The following is a 25,022-nucleotide window of genomic DNA, read 5'->3' on the forward strand; positions in this document are numbered from 1 at the left end:
TTTGTATCACAGTCCACTCTTTGGTGAGAGAGGTGGTGGTTTGCTGGGGAGAGACAGCCTCCACCTCAATCCCCTGGGGAGAAGGCTCTTTTCAGCCAGACTGGCTGACTTACTCAACCAGGCTTTAAACTGAACCTGCCAGGGGCTGTGGGGATTAGTGCTACTTCTGGCCCTCTGGGAAACCCTTGTAAATCCAGCAGACTAAGGCCCTTAAGGGAATCCACCCCTACACTACTCCCAGAATGATCGGTGGGGAAGGCAAGGGCCCCCAGTGGAATACTTTCTTGCCTGTACACCAATGCCAGGAGGTTGGGGAATAAACAGGAGGAACTGGTACTCCTGCTAAACAAGAATCACTGTGACCTCATAGCGATAATGGATACCTGGTGGGACTCCACCTATGACTGGACCACAGGTATAGATGGCTATACCCTGAACAGGTGAGATCATGTAGGCAAAAGAGGTGGAGGTGTAGCTCTCTATGTCAAGGACAGCTACACATCCCTGCAAGTTGACATTGGCACCCAGGAAGGATGACTGGAGTCCCTCTGGATTAAAATATGTGGGGAATGTGGCACAGGGGACATCATGGTAGGAGTCTACTACAAACCTCCTAACCAGAAACAAGATCAGGACCTGGAATTTGCCAGGGAATTGGCTGAAGCTGCATGCTCTCAGTGGATGGTTGTCATGGGAGACTAACTACCTGGACATCTCATGGGAAGAGCACTCGGCCAAATCTGATCAGTTGCAAAGCTTCCTCACGTGCGTGGATGAGCTCTACCTGACTCAAGAAGTCTATAGGCCAACAAGAGGCAAAGCGTTGTTGGACTTGGTACTGGCCAAAGGGAATGACATAGTCAGTGACCTAAGAATCGATGGAAAGCTGGGTGATACTGACCATGAGCTGATCACCTTTATTATCCATTGCAAAGCTGGCAAGTCAGTCAGCAATACTGAAGTCCTCAACTTCAGGAAAGCTGACTTTGACAAACTCAGGAGGCTCATTGTTGGGGCCTTAAGGGACCACAACTTGACTGGAAGAGGAGTTCAAGAGAAGTGGTTGCTCCTCAAGGGAGTTATCCTGACAACACAAAGGATGGCCATCCCATCTCAGAGGAGGGGTAGCAAAAGGGCACAGCAACCCACTTGGCTCAGCAGGGAACTCGAGGACCTCCTACACCTCAAAAGAGAGACATATAAAAGATGGAAGTTTGGAATTACTTCCAAGGAGGATTACTCAGCACTGGTCCATACCTGCAGAGAGCGAATCAAGAAAGCCAAGGCTACAACCGAGCTCCATCTGGCTTCACATATTGAGGATAAAAGTCCTTTTTCAGATATGTAAGGAGCTGGAAAAGAAGCAAGTGTAACATTGGACTCCTGCTGAACCAAATGGGACAGTTTATAACTGTCACCCATGAAAAGGCCAACCTGCTTAACAGGTACTTCGCATCGGTCTTTCATCAGTCCAATGGGACTGTCCTGCCTAGCAAGACACAGGATGGCCAGGGTGTGGGCGTATTTATAACTAGCATCAGTGTCTAGTAAAGGATCACCTTGAGAGGCTGGACACCTTGAAGTCAGCTGGTCCTGACAGACTACACCCTAGGGTACTCAAGGAGCTGGCAGGTGCCAGAGCTCAACTATTGACAAAAATATTCAAGAATTCGTGGTGCGCAGGTGTTGTACTGGAAGACTGGAAGAAGGCCAAAGTAGTACCCAGCTTCAAGAATGGGTGGAAAGCAGATCCCAGGAATTACAGGCCGATTAGCTTGACCTCAATCCCTAGTAAGATTCTCAAGAAAATTACCAAGGAAACCTGTTTAAATAAGCTGGCTGAGGGCAGCATCCTGAGGGATAGCCAGCACGGGTTTGTCGCAGGTAGGTCTTGCCTGATCAATCTCATCTTCTATGACCAGGTGACATCTCACCTGAACAAGGGAGAAGAGATTGATGTCACATACCTGGACTTTAAAAAAGCCTTTGATCTCGTGTCTCATACCCTCCTCATGGAAAAATTGGCCAAATGTGGCCTCAGCTATACCACAGTTCGATGGCTGGGAAGTTGGCTTCGAGGTTGGACCCAGAGAGCAGTGGTTGATGGCAACAGTCATTATGGTGCTCTGTAACCAGTGGCGTCCCCCAAGGCTCTGTCCTTTGACCAGTTCTCTTCAACATCTTTATCAATGATGTGGACATTGGTGTTGGAAGCGCACTGGCTAAATTCACCGATGACACTAAACTTTGGGGCACAGCCTCTACACCTGAGGACAGACTAGTGATCCGGGCCGACTTAAATAAACTTACTAAGTGGGCACATACAAACCTGATAAATGCAAGGTACTCCATGGGGGAAACAAACCCTGTGGCATACTTATAAACTCGGCAGCGCTATACTTGCTAGCACCACTGCTGAAAGAGACTTGGGGGTCATGACTGACCACAAGATGAACATGAGCCATCAATGCGATGTTACAGCTGGTAAAGCAAATAAAACCTGGCTTGCATCTATAGATGCTTCTCAAGTAAATCTCAGGATGTCATCCTCCTGCTGTACTCAGTCTTGGTGAGGCCACAACTGGAGTACTGCATCCAATTCTGGGCTCTGCAATTCAAGGAGGATGTCGTGAAGCTTGAGAGAGTCCAAAGGAGAGCCATGTGCATGATCAGAGGGCAAGAGAATAGGCCCTGTGAAGAGAGGTCAAGAGCTATGGGACTCTTCAGTCTCGAAAATCGCAGGCTCAGGGGGGACTTGGTGGCTACCTATAAACACACAAGGGGTGTTCATCAGGATTTGGGAGAAAGTTTGTTCACCAGAGCGCCCCAAGGAAAAACAATGACCAACAGTCATAAACTCCTACAAGACCATTTTAGGCTGGACATAAGAAAACATTTCTTTACTGGCCAAGCACCCAAGGTCTGGAATAGTCTGCCATCAGAGGTGGTGCAGGCACCTACTTTGGACTTATTCAAGAAATGCTTGGATGCTTATCTTGCTGGGGTCCTTTGACCCTAACTGACTTCCTGCCCCTGGGGCAAGGGAAGGGGGCTGGACTTGATGATCTTTGAGGTCCCTTCCAGCCCCAACATCTATGAAATCTCTGTGTGTGTGTGTGTGTGTGTGTGTATGTGTGTGTTTTCCTGTTTTTCATAAAATCACACATGTTGGACACATGAGAAAGTATAACCAAGGATTGATATGCTCTATGGAACAGATAATTTTGCTTTGTGGAATACTCTCAGATACAGAAAGTGTCTTTAGATGAACAAAAAGTGTACAATGGCCCATAAAATAGCTGTTTAGGAAATAATTTACGCTGATTCACCTTGAATATTGCTTCGAGTGTATATTTTCAGGGGGGGGTTGCCCTAATATTAAAGCAGCAAGTTATTTTATTGATGCAACTATGAAGGTGGGTGAATAAATCTATTAGTTATCTGAAACTATTAATTATAGTCACAAATGCAGTCACATTTAGTCTAAATGTTTTTAATCCCATGCAATCTATATCTTAATAAACCTAAATTTCAAGTCTAACAAACTGGTAATTTCTGGTGATGGCTGTTACAGGAAGCATTACCAAGGAACACACACATGGCATTTCTTGAAACATTCTCATTAATGTAAGCCCAGAACTATGCAAGCTATAAAATAATAAAAAATAGTATTTGAAGGGACCTGGAGAAATTGTCTGGTCCACATCCCTGTACCAAAGCAGAATCAATTTTCTACAGTGAAATGTTGATAAGTCATCCTTGGCAAACCCTCAATTCGAGCATGATCTCAACCATGGCTCATGGATGGGGCTTGAGGTGATTTAGTCCAATAGTTGTGCCACAGATCCACCTGCAGAAGTTTCAGATCTTTCCACAGTGGAAGGTAGGTCATACACCAGGATTTCTCTACTTTTCCTTTTTTCCACTCTCCTCTCTGCTTCAATGGCAAGATGTTTTACCTCAAAATGGGCAGCCACTTGGTTGAGGGTGTGGTACAATTGGATTGTCAGTGTAGCTTTTCCTCTGGCCACTGGGAGATCTCAGGCCATTACTAAACTGGGTAAAGACCATTTGTTTGGGGAATCAAGAGTCAGGCATCTGCACACAATGTCCAGTCCAGTGAAATTAGTACTTGAGGACATTGGCTTCAGCAAGAATGCTAATGTTTGTGCAGGAATCTTCCCATTTGATGTGGAGGATTTTCTGAAGGCAGGGTTGGTAATACCTCTACAGGTTCTTGAGATGATGACAGTAGGTAACTTACATTTTACATTTGTAGAGGAGAGTGAGGATGGTGACTGCATTGTAGACCAAAATGTTGTGGTCTTGAGATCACAATAAATAAAGACACACCAGAGTAATTTCCAAAATGAGGCACTTGCACGCTGGATCCTGTGCTGGATTTCCTCATCAAAGTTCACTCTCCAAGACAGATGACTACCAAGGTAGGGGAAATGCTTGAATACCTCCAGGGTCTTAATGCTAATTTGGGCTGTGTGTGTATGTGTGTAGGGGGGTGTCACATTCATAGCCCAGGGCAGGCATATAGAAAACTTTAGTTTTTGCAATGTTGACAGCGAAGCCCAAAGTTTGGTAGACTTCTCTGAAAAAAATCTAATATAGTGCACACTAGGATGGCACAGTCATTGGCATATTGGAGGTCAAGGATGGTTGTTTTAAGTACTTTGGTCTTTGACTGAAAACATCCCAGATTGAAGAGCCTTCCTACCATTCAATATTCAGTGTCAATTCCAGAAGGAAGGCAGTCCTTAATGAAAACCATCATGACTATCAGAAAAACAGAGAATAGAGTTGGGGCAATGACTTCCTTGCTTGACCCCAGTTTGGAGGACAAATAGATCAGTCTCTGACCTGCTACATAGAATGATATGAGTCATCTGGTTGTGGAGAAACCTAAGGACCTTGATGTACTTTTCCAGACATCTAAATCTGGCCAGGACTTTCCACAAGGCTTCATGATTGATTTCCATTAAAGGCTTTCAATGAAGACAGTATGCAGGTCCCAGTGTTGTTCCCAACACTTCTCTTGGGCCTGGCAGGCAACCCAGTTCATGTCAATTGCACCATGGTATGGTCTGAAACCGTGCTGAGTTCCTGGCAGGACTTCCTCAGCAAAGGTTTGAAAAGGGTTCAGGAGGATGTGGGCAGAGATTTTCCCTAATGTGGAAAGGAAGGTGATACCTTGATAGTTTCCACACACAGACTTTTCTCCTTTCTTGAAGATAGTCATAATGTTGGCATTCCTCAGATCCTCTGGGACTTTTTGGTGTTCCAAATATGTAGAACACAATTGTGGAATAAGTACCAGTGCCTTGCCACCAACTTTGTAGATTTCATCAGGTATGCCTTCTGGTCCAGTGGCCTGGTTGTTCTTGATTTCCTTGATGCCACACCACATTTCTTCTAGGATAGGGAGGTTGGGTGGATGGATTTGGTAGTGGTATCTGCCACAGTGGACTCACATTTCAGGAGCATTTCAAAGTAGTGTTCATTGTAGCTCAGATAGATTCATTGTCTTTGAGAACTGTCAGGCTATCCAGTGATCACAGGAAGCTGGGCAATAGATAGCCTTTGTTACCTGGAAAAATCTATGCATGTTATGTTTGTCATCATGGAGCTGAATTTCTTCAGCTTTATCTTGCCACCACTCATTTTATCTTTGATTGTATTTGCTCCTCTTCTCTGGACCCTCTTCCTTTGGCCCCAGTCTCTCTGGTAGTGTAGTGCCAAAAATGAAGTCCCCACTGAGAACTTACTAGTGGTGAGTAGAGTGAAATTGTTACTGCTTAGGTCTTTCACACAGCACTCCTGTTTACATATCAGTGTACCATGTTGCTATATTTTAAATTCATCATCCACTAGAACATGAGTCCTGTGTAGAATTACTGCCTAACTAGTTACTCCCCATTCTGAACTGTTTGAACATTTAGTTTGTGCCTTCCCAAGTGTAGTACAACTCATATATCCATAATGAATAATATCCAACATATTTTAGACTGTTTCTCCAATTTGTTGTCATCATTTGATTTCTGACTCTGGCCCTCAAGAGGCTACTAGAAGAAAAGCGTGAAATTGGCTTGGTGTTGTGTTATTTCCTAATTCTGTTGTGTTATTTCCAAATCATGAGAAAAGTGATTGTGATTCCATAATTAAAGTTGATTTCAGCTATGTTCTTAAATCAGAAATGTAACCACTTTTTTTTTTGTGAAGTAAAGTATATCCTCCCCAAACTTTATAGTACATAGTCTTTCATATATGTCACACATTTTTGATGACTTTATAAGTAAACATTTTATTAGCTTGAGTTAAAATTTAGGGGGAAAAAATCCTTCGAGAGAGGGCTGACAGTACATTTTTGCCAGTACATTTGGCATTTTTACCATGGTTAATAAATTTACTTTAATAATTATTTAACATAGTATAGTATGTAGGCGGACCTGGTGAAAAACAGAAATAGGTCTTTAATGGAGCCATTTTGGTATCCCAGTTAACAAAGTCAAGCATCGCTTTTCCTTCAAATCTGCTTTGCAAACAACTCTGTGGAATAAGGAAGGCTGGATAAATGTCAAGAGTTTTTATCTTTACAATCCTTAGCTTTCTATTCCCTGAATGTTAAGGCTAGGGTCAGACATTACACAACAACTGGGTTAAGTGTTCAGAAACCAGTTTAACTCTATAACAGAACAGAAGTTCAGTACACATCAATTGCTTTCAAAATGGCCAAAACCAGTTTAAGATGGACGTGGATGAATGTAGTATCAAGCTTAACTGATTTAGTTAAAATCAGTTCACTTCATTATTGGTTCAATCTACGCATCTTAGAAAAACCTGTGAAGATTAAACTGATTCAGCCTCTGGCTTTTTGATTGTCTGTACTTAGTCTAGAGCTGTTGTGACTGCATGCTAACTTTATGCTTGGCGTGCTTGGTTGTATACTTTCAGGGCCTTGGCTCCACACAGAAGTAAAATGGATTGTCAGGGTATAACAAAAGCGTAAGTGCAAAAGGAGTCCTTAAAGCATAGATATATAGCAATATAGAGAAATAGATAGATATGGATCTATCTATCTGTGTGTATGCATATATGTGTCTGGATATCTATGTATATGAGTATCTATGATATATTGAAAGGAGTCCAGGAGACTTGGTTGTATTTTAAAGAAACTTTAACTGAGGGCACAGAAATCAAGCAACCCAGTGCACAGGAAGACTAGCAAGTATGGCAGAAGACCAGCTTGGCTTAGCAGGGAACTCTTCAATGAACTAAAACACAAAAGGTAAGCTTATAAGCAATGGAAACTTGTACAAATTACTATGAATGAGAGTGAGAGAGAATGGGTGTGTATGTGCATAAAAGAGTGTTGCTCAGGCATTCAGGGAAGATATCGGGAGAGCCAAAGAGCAAGTGGAGTTACTGCTAGCAAGGGATATAAAGGGTAACAAGAAGGGTTTCCCTAAGTATGCCAGTAACAAGAGAAAGTGTCAGGGAAAGTATGGGTCCTTTACTAAATGGGGGAGGTAACCTCGTGACAGAGCTTGAGGAAGAGTACTCAATGCCTTTTTAACCTCAGTCTTCACAGGCAAGGTCAGGTCGCAGACTACTGAACCTGGCAGCACAGTTTGGGAAGGAGGTGAATAGTCAGGAGTGGTGAAAAAAAGGGTTAAGGACTATTTAGAAAAGTTAAGTGTATACAAGTCCATGTGGCTAGACTTGATGTAGCTGAAGGTGTTGGCTAATGTGATTGCGGATGTGATTAATTTTGAAAACTCAGATTTGGGAGAGGTCCTAGATGATTGGAAAAAGGAAAATATAGTGCCCATCTTTTAGAAAGAGAACACAGATCATCTGGGGAACTGAAGATTGGTCAGCTTCACCTCAGTCCCTGGAAAAACATAGAGCAGGTCCTCAAGGAATCCATTTCTAAACTTGGAGAAGTTTGTGATTAGGAGGAGTCAGCACTGATTCACCAAGGGAAAGTCATGCTTGACCAGCCATATTGCCTTCCATGCTGAGATGCCTTCTATGCCAAGGTGACTGTCTCTGTGGATGCAGGAGAGAGTTTGATGTGGTATACTTTGACTTTAGCAAGGCTTTTGATATGGTTTCCCACAATATTCTTGCAAACAAGCTAAGGAATTCCAGGTTGGATTAATGGACGGTGAGGTGGATAGAAATCTGGCTGGATCGCTGTGATCAATGGCTTGATGTCTAGTTGGCAGCCAGTATCAAGTGGAGTGCCCCAAGGGTTGGTCCTGGGGCCAGTTTTGTTCAATATTTTTCTTAACAATCTGGAAGATGGGATGGAGTGCACCCGTATCAAGTTAGCAGAGGACACAAAGTTGGGGAGAGTAGCAGGTACACTGGAGGATAGGGCTAGGATTCAAAGAGGCCTGGACAAATTAAAGGATTGCACTCCACAAGAAATCTTATGAGGTTAAATAAAGACAAATGCAAAGTCCTGCACATAGGATGGAAACATCCCATGCACTGCTACAGGCTGAGGACTGACTAAGCAGGAGCTTTACAGAAAAGGACCTGGTGTTACAGTGGGCAATAAGCTGAATATGAGCCAACAGTGTGGCCTTGTTGTGAAGAAGGCAAACAACTTACTGGGTGGCATGAATAGGAGCATGGCACGCAGATCGAGGGAAGTGATTCGTCTCCTGTATTTGGCATGGTGAAGCCACATCTGGAGTACTGTGTCCAGTTTTGGGTGCCCCACTACAGAAAGGAGGTGGACAAATTGGAGAGAGTCCAGCAGAGGGAAACAAAAATAGGGGGCTGGAGCATGTGACTTTTAAGTAGAGGTGGAGGGAACTTGGCTTTTTGAATCTGGAGAAGAGCAGTCTGAGGGGGGATTTAACAGCAGCCTTGAACTACCTGCAGGATAGTTACAAAGAAGATGGAGCTAGACTGTTCTCTCAGTAGTGTCTGAGGACAGAACAAGAAGTAATGGTCTCAAGTTTTTGAGCTTTGAGCAATGGTCTCAAGTCTTTGAGACTAGATAACCTCCTGAGGTCCTGAGGTGATTTGCTATGATTCTGTTACATGATTTTGTGATTGGAATTCATGATCTAAGCTCTTCCTTAATTTTCCCTTCTCCCCTCCCTTCACACTTTACTTGTGTTACTAGCACATCCCTCTAACCCAATAAGTCCCTGGCAAACTAAGGGGAAAAAAAATCCTAGTGCATTCATTGCTTTCCATTGTATTAGTGTGCCAATGAATCTCCTTTTAAAAGTAAAAGTTAAATCTTATATATTTAAGGTAGACATTGAATATTTTGAAATTACTAGAAATGTTGCATGAGAAACATACTTTTTGCGTTTCTTGTTTTCCAAAGGGCATCTATGTTTGTTAAAAATACAAATAATTTGAAAAAAGAAAGGAAGAGAAATTCTAAGACAAAAACTACATGAAGGTGGAGGTTAAATTTAAGAATATGTAAAAATATCTTAAACTTGAAAACACTGGGAGGTTTTATAATGCACTGAAAACTTGGCACTAAAAACTAAGGGTTTATGGTCTAAAGTTAAACTTAAAAGCTTAGGATTTAAGATTAATCTTAAATGAAATGCAAACTTAACTGACATACTTTGTAATAATACTGTGACTCTGAAATACCTGAATCAGATTTCTGTGGTTGTTCTATGATACCACTACAGTACACAATCAAGGTTGTATGGGTGTCTTAATTTTAACATCTTACCTAAACAAATTTGATGTAATGTAAAAAGAAGTTAATTCTGAAATTCCTGAGCTCATAATATGTATTTGGGTAATAATGTTAACGTCCTTTTAATAAGTTTTGCCTGTACATTACTGATATGTATTCTCAACTTTAACTCCATTTTAAGAGAGAAATCATCATTGCCAAATATTTCTACAGTTTTGCATTGAGAGCTAATGTTAATATATATTTTTATCTCCTTAAAAATAAGCTATAAGGGCATTTATACACACACTTTTCTCCTGTGACATGCCAGAGATCCACTGCTTTGAAGCAGACTCAATTAATTAATTAATCAGTGCACAAAAAATGGCAGCAGTGTGCTTTTGAACTACAGCACATCTGAGATGTTTTAATTCAAAAGCATGCTGCTGCCGTATTCTTAGAACTGACGTGCATTTTGCCACTTACACAACTGCATCACAATGCACTGCCGCTTCCATGTGTAAAAATGCTCTGAATGGTTAATGTTTAACTGCATTGTTTGAATTCTTTGCTTGTAGCAGCAGTAATATTTCTTAAACTCTAGTCTTCTGAAATTATTGGCACCAATGCTGCTGATAATTACAATTAAAGCTGAATTTCCTTCACTCTTAGTGTAATTACTCAAGTCTTTTTCTTTATGGTACTGAAATAAATTCTGTAGGTATACATCATCAAAAGTGTATTATCTCAAAATGACTACCTGTAAATCTTATTTTATTGTTATAAAATCATTGAAAGTTAGCATTGTAAGGAACCTCAGGAGGTCATCTAGTTCAACTCCCTGCTCAAAGCAGGACCACCCCAACTAGATCATCCCAGCCAAAGTTTTGTCTAGCTGGGTTTTGAAACCCTGCAAGGATGGAGCTTCCACCACCTCTCTGGGTAACCTGTTCCAGTGCTTTACTACCCTCCTAGTGAGAAAATTCTTCCTAATATCGAACCTAAACTTCCCTTACTGCAACTTGAGACTGTTGCTCCTTGTTCCGTCTTCTGCCACCAATGAGAATAGTCTAGCTCCATCCTCATTTGAAACCCCCTTAAGGTGGTTGAAGGCTGCTATTAAGTCTCCTCTCAATCTCCTGTTATGTAGACTAAATAAGCCCAGTTCTCCCAGTCTTTCCTCATAAGTCATGTGCCCTAATCCCCTCACCATTTTTGTCACCCTCCACTGGACCATCTCCAATTTGTCCACATTCTTTCTGAAGGGGGCCCAAACTGAACACAGTACTCCAGATGTGGCCACACCTGTGCTGAATAGAGGGGAATAATAATTCCCTTGACCTACTGGCAACAGTGCAGCCCAGTATGCCATTAGCCTTCTTCGCAACTAGGGCACACTGCTGACTCATATTCAGTTTCTTGTCAACTATAACCCTTGGGTCCTTTTCTGCAGAGCTGCTGCCCAACCAGTCAGCCCCAGTGTGTACTGGTGCATGGGACTGTTTGATCCTAAGTGCAGGACTTTGCACTTGTCCTTGTTGAACCTCATGGGATTCCTTTTGGCACAATCCTCCAATTTGCCTAGGTCACTCTGAATCCTAGCCCTACCTTCCAGCATATCTATTACTCCCCCAAGCTTTATGTCATTTGCAAGCTTGCTGAGGGTGCACAATATGCCATCTTCCAGGTGATTGATGAAGACATTGAACAAAACCAGCCCCAGGACTGACCCCTGGGGTGCTCCACTTGATACTGGGTGCCAACTAGACATCGAGCCATTGATTATTACCCTCTGGGCCCGATGCTCCAGCCTGTTTTCTATGCACCTTACAGTCCATTGATCCAGCCCATACTTCCTTAGCTTGCCTGCAAGAATGCTGTGACAGACCATAGCAAAAGCCTTTTTAAAATCAAGGTACACCACATCCACTGGTCTCCCCATATCCACAGAGCCAGTCACCTCAACATAGAAGGCAATCAGGTTGGTCCGGCATGACTTGCCCTTGGTGAATCCACGCTGACTGTTCCTAATCATGTTTTTATCCTCCAAGTGCTTACAAATGGATTCCTTGACGTTTTCCTCTATGATTTCTCTGGGGACTGAGGTGAGGCTGACCTGTCTTTAGTTTTCTGGATCCTCCTTTTCCCCTTTCTTAAATATGGGCACCATGTGTGCCCTTTTCCAATCAACTGGGACCTCTCCTGATCACCATGAATTTTCAAAGATGATGTCCAATGGCTCTGCAATTGCATCAGAGAACTCCCTCAGCACCCTTGGGTGCATCCTATCTGGCTCCATGGACTTGTACACATCAAGCTTTTCTAAACAGTCCATAACCTGTTCTTTCAGCACTAAGGGCTGCTCACCTCATCTCCAAAGTGTTCTACTCAGTACAGTAGTCTGGGAGCTGTCCTTGCCTATGAAGACAAAGGCAAAAAAGGCATTAAGCATTTCATCCTCTTCTGCATCCTGTCATAGGATTTCCTCCCGTATTCAGTAAGCAAACCACACTTTCCCTGATCCTTCTCTTGCTACCAAGATACTTGTAAAAACCCTTCTTGTTACCCTTCCCATCCCTTGCTCTCTGCAACTCCAGTTGTGCTTTGGCATTCCTGACTTCATCCCTGCATGCCGGAGTAATGGTCTTATATTCTTCCCTATTCTTCAAGTTTCCAAGCTGCCTTTTTTGTGATTTACCTTACTGAAGAGTTCCCTTGTAAGCCAAGGTTGTCTTCTGCCATACTCACTAGTTTTTCTGCACATTGGAATGGTTTGTTCCTGCACTCTCAGTAAGGCTTATTTAAAGTACAGCCAGCTTTCTTTCCTGGACTCCTCTCTCCCACAAGTTTGGCTTTCCAGGGGATCTTGCCCCTGAGTTCCCTGAGCAAGTCAAAATCTGCTTTTCTGAAGTCCAGCATCCTTACTCTGCTTCTCTCTGTCCTTCCTTTCTTCAAGATCCTGAACTCAATCATCTTGTGCTCACTGCTGTCCAGGTTGCCATCCATTACTACATTCCCCACCAATTCTTCCCTCTTTGTGAGCAGCAGGTCAAGAAGAGCAGGGCCTGTAGTTGGCCACTCCACACTTACACCAGGAAGTTGTCCTCAATACTTGCCAAAAATTGCCTGAATTGCCTGTGCACTGCTGTATTGCCCTTCCAGCAGATGTCAGGGTGATTGAAGTCCCCCTTGAGGACTTGTGATTGGGAAACTTCCGCTAGTTGTTTGAAGAAAGCCTCATCCACCACTTCCTCCTGGCCTGGTGATCTATAGCAGCGCCCCCATCATGACATCTTCCTCATTGCTCTCCCCTCTAACCTTAACTCAAAAACTGTCAGCAGGCCTATCTCCAGTTCCATACTAGAGCACTGAGCAGTCATATGGCTCTTTTACATAAAGTGCAACTCCTCCTCCTCTTCTCCCCTGCCTGTCTTTCCTGAACAGTTTGTACCCATCCATGACAGTGCTCCAGTCATGCAAGCTATGTCACCAAGTCTCTGTTATTCCAAATGTCAGAGTTCTCTGATTGTGTGAGGCCTTCCAGTTCTTCCTGCTCGTTTCCCAGGCTCTGTATATTTTGGTACAGGCACCTGAGGTAACTAGTTGATTGCCCTGATTTCTCAGGAAGTATGAGAGCATCCCCCTGTTCCCCCTCCTTCTGGCTCTTCCTTCAAGTCTCCCGCTTCCCCAGTTGCCTCAGGGATTTGGTCTCCATCCCCCAGTAAACCTAATTTAAAGCCCTCCTCGCTAGGTTAGTGAGCCTGTCTGTCTCTTTCCTCTCTTCATCAGATGGATCCCATCTCTTCCCAGCAATCCTTCTTGGAAGAACATCCCATGATCAAAGAAGCCAAACCCCTGCTGGTGACAACCACCTGTTCAGCCTGGTGTTGATCTGCAGGATGCACATGCTCCTGCCTGGGCCCTTTGTCTTGACCAGAAGGATCAAAAAGAACACAATCTGAGCCCCAGACCCCATCACCCTTGCACCCAGAGCAGTATAGTCACTTTTGATCTGCTCAGTGTCTCCCCTGGCAGTATCATTGGTGCCCACATGGATGAGCAGCATGGGGTAGTAGTCAGAGGGCCAGATGAACCACCAAAATCTTCGTTCTTTAAAACTCTGTAAGTAAGTGCTTATAGGAATTTTTTTTAAACTGTGTCATTAAGATGATTAATATATCTATCTGCATCTACATTTTTATATATCTTTTGAACAATTCCATACCCTTTAAAATTCCATTAATTGTTCTTACCCCTAGAAATACAGTTTTCTATAAATGTTCCCTCTTTAGTCACCCTTTTTTTCTTGCTTTGTTTCTTAACTTTTATTTACAATATATTGAGTTCTCCACAAGGTTCAGTTGTCAATCTTCTCAATAGCTTCAATAATAAGCTTCCTTTAAAAAGCTTACTGCTTTTCCCACTTCAAGGTCAGCCACTCAAGGTGGTCAAGAGTAATTGGTTTTATTCCAATTTTGACATCTTCCTTCAGGAAATTATATTGGTTTTCCAGGAGCTGAAATATTGGGAAACAAAACTAAAACTTTTTTTTTTAAATAACAAGATATTTTCTGAAGAGAACAAGCATGTGTAATGATAGAATAGTGGTTTGGGGAAGAGCTTCTATGGTTTCTCTTTCTTCTACCAACTTATTTGAAAGTAACTTCTGTGATGAATATATCTTTACTTCATTCTTTTTTGTCTCCCTTTTGCTAGTGCAGTGGAGAGGTTGTAAAGAAACTGATGAACATGAATCCTTCCTTCCATGCATTTAAATATTCCTGGCCTCATAGCAGGCTTCTTGGAAAGAGTAAGAAAGAGGGACCAATTTTTATAGTAGACTGATATTCAAATGCTTGCTCCAAATCAAGCGGAGCACTTGCTCAATCTCTCAAAAATAATGTGGGAGAAGGATGTAAACAGAAAACATAAAAGGAAAATGGGAGATAAATGGGGGGAAATAACAGAGAAGAATGATCTCAGAGTAGAGATGTGAACAAAAGAATAATTATGCAGGGATTTTTATAGACCTTATGAACAAAATATGTACATGAAAAGGTATGAATAATCTTCTGCTATAAACAACAAAGTGTGTTCACTATTGGAGACTACATTCATTTCCAAAGTATTAATTTGTCTGTCAAATCTGCAAAAAGGATTTATATATATAGTCAGATCTTATATGCTAAATTAAGTTTCCTTTGTTTCATCCATCCTGCCAAACCCTCAAAGTGAAAAGTGGAGAAGGTGTTTTTCAGTTTCTAGAACTAGTTTGACTAATATATTTGTCTCTAAGAAAAGGCCAATAATTCACAAACTATTTTACCATGTACTGGCAAAAGGAAGTTGCCATGAAAACAATTCTATATGACAAAAGAGGTCATAAAAGCAACCTATGTATCTGCACAACCATATCAATTTTGTGATCTATGCACTGATACTAAACTTATACTAAACTGCTTATTATAAAATTTAGTAAAGCATGAAATACTTTCTGTAAGATTGCCATTTGTTACACAAAATCCATTTCTGTTTGTTAAATAGTAACTTCACTACATGTAAATCTCAGGAAAGATTCTGTCGCTCTTCTCCTCCATCCCACCCCAGCCCAGTTTCTCGAATATTATAAGTTCATAGTATATGGCCAGTGGCTCTGCAGTCACATCAACCACTTCCCTCAGCATCCTCAGTTGCATTGCTGTGGACCAATCCCATGGACTTGTACACATCCAGTTTTTCTAAATAGTCCTATACAGTTCTTTCATCACTGTTGGCTTCTCACCTCCTTCCCAAATTGTGATGCCAGATACAGTAACTCTGGGAACTACACTGCCTGTGAAGACTGAGGTAGGAAAAGGCATCAAATACCTCAGGATTTTTCTCATCTTCTGTCTTGAGGTTGCCTCCCCCATTTAGTAAAGGACTCATACTTTCCCTTACTTTCCCGCACTTTTGGTTTTCTCTTGTGGCTATGAAATGGCTATTTTACTGGTTTTAATGAAATGCCACTCCCTGTAATGATTTCTGTATTTCATAGTCTGTGATATAAAAAATCTTCTCAATAAAATGACCATATCTCCCTGGATTTTGTTTTTTACATGAATCTAAACTAAACTTAAAACATTTCAACTTGCAGATGGAGGTGTCTAATTTAGGAATCAGTTGCTCTCTGTGACTTCTCCTGAAATGAGAGATGCAATAAACATTTCTTATCAATTGCATGTGTAAAATATGTTACATTAGGTTATTTTGGTAAGGCAGAGTTGTGAGGTAAAAGTTAATATAATAATTTTTACACTTCCCACGTGTTGGTATAAAGGGCTCCTCTTTCATGCTCAGATCTGGCTTCTGTTGTGGTGGCAATTGAATCTGGTCTTCAAAGTTGATTTTAAAAACTGCTCTGTTTAGTCTTATTTTTTGTGTGTCAAGATAATTTTTCACAATACTCAATACACAGTATCACAAAGCTGTAAAGGAAGTAGTCAGACTGTCAATGATCAGTTGGCATAACTCTCAGCTGTCCGGTGCTGCTGATTAGCCTTGTAGCACCGGGAACAGGGTCAGAGATATGCAAAGTTCCTAGCTGCCTGGGCTCTACCAATCAGGGAATTAGTCCAGGCAGGGGTGCAAGATCTATGGCCAGCAGAGCTGTAGCCATGGGGCCACCAGGGTCTCAGTGGAGCTCGACTGGCCCACTGTCAGCAAGCAAGCTACCAGGAGTGGGGAAAGGAGAAAATAGTATTGTGGGATGCTAGGGATCCTAGAGACCCCTGCAGTACTATATGTAAATGTACCAGTATTATAAATAGGGCTGTGACATGGATAAATTCTTCTATTTCATAGTACTTTCCAGGACCTTTATAGTGCTGCCAACAGCTTGAATGGCTGTAAGGTCACTTTTTGTACTGCTACATGTTAAATCTTGCAAATGTATTGCATGTGTATGACCTAAGACTAGAATGCTATTAGAGTTTATATGCTAAATTCATGGAGGCTAATATAACCCATCTATATTAAGTTATTTTAAATACAATGAATAAAGTCAAACTGCAGCTTTAGACCTTTATTTTTTTAGAATATGCAATTACAATTGTGTTATTTTATATCATTGAATATTTTTTCTAGAATTTAGATTCCTTTTTTCATTTTTACAACCATGCCCCTTTAACTATCACTTAGCAATATAGTTTAAATGGATGAAACCCATTATTTTAGTCAGTAGATGTATTCTCTTTTACCTTAGTCTTAAATGGATTTTTATTTAAGAAAACTAATAATTGGAAGAAATAAAGAACCCAGTTCATTGTGATAACTATACAGATATTCAAAATTTACAACTTTCCCTAGTTAATCAGTTATGTCATTCCTACATTTGGCATAAGAAATAACATAGATTATGGGGAATGGTAACCAAGTATAAATAGTAATTGTAAAGATCTTAATAGAGGCCACTCTGTTGCTAACATTTGTTGTTTTGGTTCTGTTTGGTTTTTTGCCTTTTTAAATGTGGCCTGGTGGAAAAAAAGAAGAGATTTTTGGTACACCATTTGAAATTTAACATGAATTGGAAGGCTGTTTGTTTTTAATTGGAATCAGGTTCTAGAACTTCAAATTTGCAGGGAATTTATGTTTAATCAGTTGCTTTGATTGAGTTAGAATTTCAAAATTACTTGTATCATGTGCCCTTAATGAAATGAAATGTCTTTCATACATCTTAACAACAACAGCACATTAATTTATTAGATCGATATAGATTAAGACCATTTGTGTTGCAAAAAGACAGTAACACCAAAACTGCCTCTGTTTTGATGGTTATATTAGCAGCTTTACAACTGAATTTATAAGTACTTGGCATAAAATGGAGGAAATAAGATGTCTCTATATGGCAATGGAAGCTGTATCGAGGCACTTTAGAAAATCCACCTAGGCAATTATTTTCATCTTCAGGGACCTATAGATGCCTAAATCTGGCCATGAGTCAGCCCACTGAAGACTAAGGCTAGGGACAGACATTACATGAAAAAAACAGCTTAAGTGATCAGAAGTTGGGTTAAACCTGTAACAGAACAGATGTTTAGTGCACATAAACCAGTTTCAAAATGGCTGAAACTGGTTAAAGATCAACCTGGTTGAAAGTAGTATCTGACTTTACTGATTTGGGTCAAACTAGTTTATGCAAAATGTGTTACAGACCCCTTCCTGGTTTAAGTTAAACCAGAGTTCCCCAGCATCCCAGATGTTTTGCAGCCCTGGGCTGTACTCTCTGCTCCAGGGAACAGGGCTGGCCCTATCCCATTGCTCCCTAGCCAGAGCTCCAATGAAGACTGCAGGCACAGCAGGGTCTGCCTTGCTTTCCACCTGCTGCCCTCCCCCCACTGCTGCTCAAGCAGGGATTCCCGCCCCCCCATCTCAACAACATGGAGCCCAGCCCCAGAGACCCTAGGCATGTGGTATGCTAGCTAATGCTGAGGGGGTGTGTGTGTGCAGATTTCACTGGGACAAGCAGACAGAACAGTGTCTGCTTAGGGCTTTTTGGAGCTAATCAGCAAGTGAGATGGTAATGTCCCTCCATTCCTTCTGTGGAAAAAAGGCTATTTAACAAGAGTTTGAATTAATAATAGATGCTTTTTGTTTTGTTAATGGACTGATAAACACTGAGTTATCAGTACTCCAGCTGGCTCCCTTGCCTGTCAGGACCTGTGAAAAATGAGGGAGAGGGAGATTGAAAAGCTCAGCATCATCAGCAGATGTATGCACTTCACCTGCCCCCTCCTTTGCCTAACAGTACTAGCCTGGGGATGGGGTCTGGTAACGCTCCCACCGCATGAGCAGCAAGAGGGGAAAAGCCCAGGACAGTACAGACAGGGTGGGAGTTTACACTCTCCCCAATCCGTGTGTCCTGCCAGGGTCTGACCATGCCCCCACTCAGCTCAGCACTATGGAAGAGAAAAGAGGGCTGCTCTAGCACCCCCAGCTTCTAACCTGAGCCACTACATGCATGTGTCAGCATTTCCTCAGCCCAGAAAGAATGTCTGTGAAGTTGCAAACTGGTTCAACTTAGACAGGTTAGACTAACCTGCAAAGATTGAATCAATTCAGGCTCAGGCTTTTTGAATGTCTGTCTCTAGCCCAAAATAATACTTAAAAAAACAAAGCAGAGATTCTAGTGCAATCTAGTGATAGACATAGACATATAGCCTAAACCCTTTATTTAATCTGACTCTGAGTCTTCCCTCTCCATGTGATTTTATTTGTAAATTTTGATTTAGTTATCTGTGCTTTTCCCCCCAATTTAACATGATAGTTCTACCAGATAGTAGAAAAAGAATGCCTATGAAAAGCTCTATTTTGTTTCCCAGCAAGTAATCTTTTTCCTCCTCTTTTCTAAAAAGGTACAGCTCATTAAACTGATTCCAGATCCTGAGCCAAGTGGCTATCATAAGCTGGAAACAGAGGTCACTTTTGTGCAGCCATAAAAAATTGTATGGCAACACAAAGGCTAAGCAAATGCATGCCTTGTCAGAAATGCCCAAAACTTGTGGCCACAACATGTGGCCTGAATTTGTCCATGGGCACTCTTGGGGCTTCAGGGCCTGAATCCTTGGGGCATTGAGGTTTGGCCTGTGAAGTTCAGGAGTACTTCCCAAGGTTCTCACATTTGCAAAAAAGCACCTGGGGATTCCCTGGGTGGTCTTGTTCTAGCAGGGACCCCTTCAGGGGTGCCCCACAGGTGTTGTCTTGCAGCCCCAGCCACTCCAGGAACTTACAGGAGCCTGATCCTGTGGAATAACAGGTGACATCTGTTTTGCCCAATGAAGCAGATCAGCTGTGCCAAGACCAGCTGTTCCTAGTCCAGCTTATCCATTTCATTTGAAACAATGTCTTCCTTATAGAAACCAGGAAATTACTTACTCCATCATAGCTGGCCTAGCTCAGTTTTATACCAGCAGTCCCTCAATTATATAGAGTGTTTACATGCTAGCTTGTATTGGTTATGCATCACCACTCATTTCAGACCCATTTTTTTGTATTTTTTCACAGATCTCTAGTTTTTTACCATTCTGACACAGTGTGGTTGGAAAAGTATCTTTCGTCATGTAAACTTTCTCAAATCGGCTAGCATTGATGCAAATCCCATTCCAATAATAAGATTAAATGAGACTTGGTTTCAGTGGTTAAAAGAAAACTATTGTGTTCTTAAAAGATTTATATTTTACCACACAGCTTCTGAAGTAGATTTTTTATTTGTTTTATTTCTTTAATACTCCAGAAAATAAATCTGAAAAATGCTGTCCTTAATAGTTAAACAGTAACATATCTAACTTTAGTTAATGGTATTTAGCTCTGATTTCATACTATTTCAGCCACAATTCAGCTGAGATAATTGTTTTTCTAAATTCTTTTCTGGCTGCTCCTGCACCAAAGATTTAAGGCAATGAGTCTTGTGAGATCATAAGGCAATTATCTCCATGGAGACTGACTTACGAAAGCAATTAATAGGAAGTGAGGGAAGTTAACTCCCTTTACTCATAATATCTATAAAACATATAGTATTTTTATTGCCTATTCCAATGACAAGCAAATCAAGTTCGTAGCAAAAATATTTATAGTTGTTGTGTTTTTAAGTATAGATAATGCAGTTTGATATTAAGAAAAATGATCCGTATACAGTGTTCATCTTGAACAAGACTCTGCAAACAAATGGATTTTATTCCACGGCTTCAGTGTTCCTGTCTCTTAAATATTGGTTAGAGAAATCTAAGTCAACTACTAGCTCCCTAAGTAATAAGAGCAAAAACAATTTTAAAAATCAGAAAAGACCACTCAGCCTATGAGCTACAGAAACATGAAAGAACAATGAAAGCTGGTAGTTCTCAGTTACTATGGAATATGGCAATTCAGGGGCATCATACTCCACAATTATAATAATTTTAGGGGATTTTTTTTTTAATATTTAACTTCGTATAAATTCAGGGGCAAAACTTTTCTGCTCTCTCTACACAGGGATAGAAGGCCTGAAAAGCAAGGAAGCTGATGTTCTGTTGCATGTTATGCTGCATGTCATGTAATAGCTAAACAGGAATCTTAAAGAAAAAACAGGAGTGTGACTTTTGAGGTCCATTAATGTGAAAATCAAGTGGTTAAATCCACTGGTATAATTTGAGAACAGCTACTCTTACAGTTAACAGGCAAGAGCAGAGGTTATGCTGTTGCTTTGTATTCTGAATGGCAGATTCTGGTGAAGTTTATCTGGTAAGATAACTATCCCTAGCTGTGGCCTTTTCAAGCATACTGCACTGTTTGGGGTAGGCTGTGTTCTAAAATGGAAACAGTGTAACTACATCTGTGTGCATGTGCTAATTTGCTGTGGAGGGCTGAGCAAATTGGCCTTATTAACAGTTTTGGCACAGCTGGATAAACATAGTCTTTGTTCTCACGATCCCGTCTGATACCCACCCATGTACATCCTGGGCACATCTACACCTGCAATTAATGCATCTAAATAAATTCTACTGCAATTTGAGGTGGAGTAAACTAATCTAGACATCACCATCTACATGTACATTTAGGCCCATTAATTTACTTCCCCATCAGATTTTACTTTTGTCTGATGGGGCTATCTGACATTACAGTAAATTAATCTAAACTGGCCTAATTGCCGTGCATGTGTAGTCGGTGTTTTACCGCGCAGCAAATTCATCTACTGAGCAATAAAGTGCATGTGTAGATGTGCCCCTTGTTTACTAAACCAGAAAAAGAAGTCCAGGACTCCTCCGTTCATGGTGGCTGATTTCTTAAATCTTACTTACTTACTTACTTTTAATCATTTTATATAACACAAATGTGTGTGGGGGGGTGTCCTTTGTTTTTGTGCTTTCATAATGACTGTTTTAAAGTCTCTGAATGTGAAGGAGAAAATCCTCCCCATACTGAAATTGATGTGAGCTTTGGTATTGATTCCTGGAGGCCAGGCTTAATGCTTATCTCCACTAGGTTTAGGAAAGAGCATATTATCAAAACAACATTTTAGCAGCATTCCATTGCCCAAAGCCAGAGGGAGATGCACTTTCTTTGGTTTTGTACTATTCTAACAAGAACTGTGTTGGATTTCTAAGCATCTGTCTAGCCTATTACTTGTGTACATTTATGCTAGTAAATCTAGAAATATTAAGATTTTAAGTGTGCATATATCACCTTTATCTTGCATTATATTATACTCTTCACAATTTCATGGAGGCACTGTTGAATAAATATATATTAAATGTTCCTCTGAATATATTTATCAATGTACCTCAACCTGAAAAGGAAGCATGTTCTTTGATTTTTCTCTTTATACCGTCTTTATTCTTACTAATGTTATCATTTCCAAAGCTTTAAGTCATTTAACATGAGCATTTCACCAAAGGCAATATAGTTTTGACAAATTGCAGCATGGATAATTAAAATTGAATACATGACTTCTCCCCTTAAAAGGGACAAATAATGTGAACTAGACCAGAGTCGGAAAATATTGAGTGCATAAAACTGCCTTTTACCTTGCTTTTTTAGGCTCTTAATATTGAGAGAGGGCATAGTGGATTTATCTATGCACTAGTGCTGTTACCAATTTAAATTTATCATATAAGTGCTACTTTTTTCTGTAATTTCTAAGTGTTTTTGAAATATGCTTGTTCCTGTTGTTGCAGTTAACACCGGTTGGAACCACCATCTTTACAGGATTCTCTGGGAACAATGGTGCCACTGACATAGATGATGGTCCTAATGGCCAGATAGAATATGTCATCCAGTACAATCCTAGTGATCCAGTAGGTGAAATCTCTTTATACTAAACATGCATTGAAGTCAAATATGTCTCTTTCTAAAAACAAATTCCTTTCCCTTTCTTATCATGTCTTTTATTTTCACACTATTGATAGTAACAAAGTTGTACACTTATTAATAACCCCCTTCTTTTCCATTATTCACAGCAATGAATCCTTTTTTATGTGAATGTTTAATCAATAATTCATAACATTATTACCTCCTTTTAATTTACAAATATTTGTATCCATACAAAAAAAATTATATAAATTCTGAAAAACTGTCAGAGTTTTAATTTGATTAAAAATAAAAATCAAACATTGCATGGAGTTCTGGTGGGAATGAAAATGAACATTTAAAACCATATCTTAGTTGTGAACCAAACTACTTACTCTGACCATTCATCTCAACTGTTTATAATTCATCTTAAAGCATTCATCATGTAGTCTGCGATAGTGCTGCTCTTTTTTGGTGCTTGAACTTTTCTGAAAAAGTAATGTTGGAATATTGTGATAGCTATGATGGTCCAGAAAAAGTACAAGAGGCAAGGCATTTTAGTAATATCTTTTATTGGACCAAATGTATTGTTGGGAAATCTATTGGACAAGATTTCAAGCATCAAGTGACCTGAGGAAGGGTTTGTCCAGTAACTTTTCCAGCTATATACTTGGTCTAGGAAAAGATACCACCCCAAAAAATTCTCTCTTCTGAAAAAAACCGTGATTTTCTTTCCCTTACCAACACTTAAAAAAAAAATCCTAGTGCAATTTTGTTTGTAGCTACACTATTGTAATATTATTGATTTAGGGAACATTGGGCCCTATATAATGTCTTCTTTGTACTGTTTCCAAGAAAGACCAAAATCTAAAGCTTAGTATCAGCATGTTTTTCAAGGATGATGACAATTAAAAATGTTCTTGTTCGGGGTACCTTATCTGCTTACTTTTAAATCATCATAGCTATATCATAGAACAGCTCTTAAAAAAAAAAGCCTGGTGATGCTTGGGACTATGCAGTTTCCCAGAAATGCTTGGAACTATCTCTAGAATATTTTTGTTTTTTGTTACAAAAGTGGTTGTAAAATCCTATGAAACAAAAGCTGAGAATTCTACTTGTGAAGAAGGAACCAACAGCTGTTGCAGTTTTTTTTCTTATAGCCCCTTGTCATAAAGAGGAATTTAGAGATGTTTTAGTAGTAAGGAGAAATTGGCTAAATGTTTTGTACAATCAATAGTTAATCCTGATATGGTAGTAGTTTTGGCTGGAGGAGATGGGAGAGTTGCTGACTGATAACTGCAATTTAAAACTATTGGGTAAAACCTATATTTGTTGGGGTAAGTTTTATGCCCCTTTTTGCACTGTTGAACCTGTGCAAAGGGGTGATACCTGGGGCTAGAATAAGCCCAGTATTTGTTTTTTTTAATTAAAACCTGATTTTAAAAAAATCACTGAAAATCTTTGTTTTTAACTTCTTCATATTTCTGAAATTCCATAAATTAATTCATCTTGCTACATGGAGTTTCCTTATAAGATTTATTATTTACCTTAGTAGGACTTTTACAGTTGAACCTTTATTTGTCAAGCTTTAAAATATAGCCCCCATCCAGTATTGTTCTTAACAGTGAATTGTAGAAATGGAATCTCCCTTCTCTTTAATATTGTCAGGCAGCCCATAGCTACCTGTGATGGTAATCAAGCAGAGTTGCCTGACTGGGGAAAAGGGCCCAGCTGGAGTATATAAGAACTGGGTTCCTGAACTGCAGGGCAACAGTCTGCTGCTACCAGCTGAGGAGGCAACATCTCAGAGGTAAAAGTAGGGATTTTGGGGAAGGAGGAGGCCCTATGGTCCTGGGCATGACCTGAAACTGCACCCTGCTGGGGAAGGTTGGCCTGGTGGAACAACCTGTGTCTGGGTAGCTCCCCAAAAAAGACAGGCGAGTTACTTCTCTGGTGAAAGGTGGGTAGGGGTGCCTGAAAACCCCAGCTCTCACATCCCTGGTGGTTGAGATCTGGACAGGAGAGCCCAGACTCACTGTGAGCACTGAAGCGGGGTCCAGGTCAGTGGAGGGAACTGTGGCAGCACCCAGTCTCGCAGGAGAGCCTGGGTGCATTATGGAGCCAGGTGTTATGTCCAAGGGGGATGGGGCTTGGAGCCCTAGTCCCATTGTGAGGGGCTTCACCCCAATGATGGGTCCTGGGGCCCACAGATATAGAGAGTGGGTGTTGCCCGGGTATGGAGTTTGAAGACATGGCAGACCTGTAGCCCAGGGATGGGGCTTGGAGCTTGAGGATGAGGCTTGGAGCTGGGAAAGTCTTGTGGCCAGAGGATGGGACATGAAGCCACAGGATGGAGCTGTTAGACTCAGGGACAGGGCTGGGAGTTGAATACATGCAGATATTATGATGAGGCCTGGTGTTAGGACAAGAAACACCTGTGAGGCATGAGGCATGTCAAGGGGAGACTGGAGCGTGTACAGAGGCCCTTGTCATCAGGGCAGGTAAAGGGCAGCCTCCTGCCTGATTAACATCTAATAATCAGAACATC

General features: G+C 41.0%; 1 protein-coding gene across 3 annotated transcripts in view; it reads left to right on the forward strand.

Annotated features, from left to right (window-relative positions):
- PCDH15 (protocadherin related 15) overlaps nt 1-25,022 on the forward strand; it is a 904,082-nt gene that overhangs the window by 288,215 nt on the left and 590,845 nt on the right. For all 3 annotated transcript variants that reach the window (XM_019538590.1, XM_019538589.1, XM_019538591.1), the window contains one exon: nt 22,363-22,482. In XM_019538590.1, the coding sequence (XP_019394135.1) occupies nt 22,363-22,482 (120 nt within the window). The remainder of the gene's footprint in view (nt 1-22,362; nt 22,483-25,022) is intronic.

This window comes from Crocodylus porosus, unplaced genomic scaffold (genome assembly GCF_001723895.1).
Source record: "Crocodylus porosus isolate Cpor-Errol unplaced genomic scaffold, CroPor_comp1, whole genome shotgun sequence".
In the NCBI taxonomy this organism is placed as follows: domain Eukaryota; kingdom Metazoa; phylum Chordata; order Crocodylia; family Crocodylidae; genus Crocodylus; species Crocodylus porosus.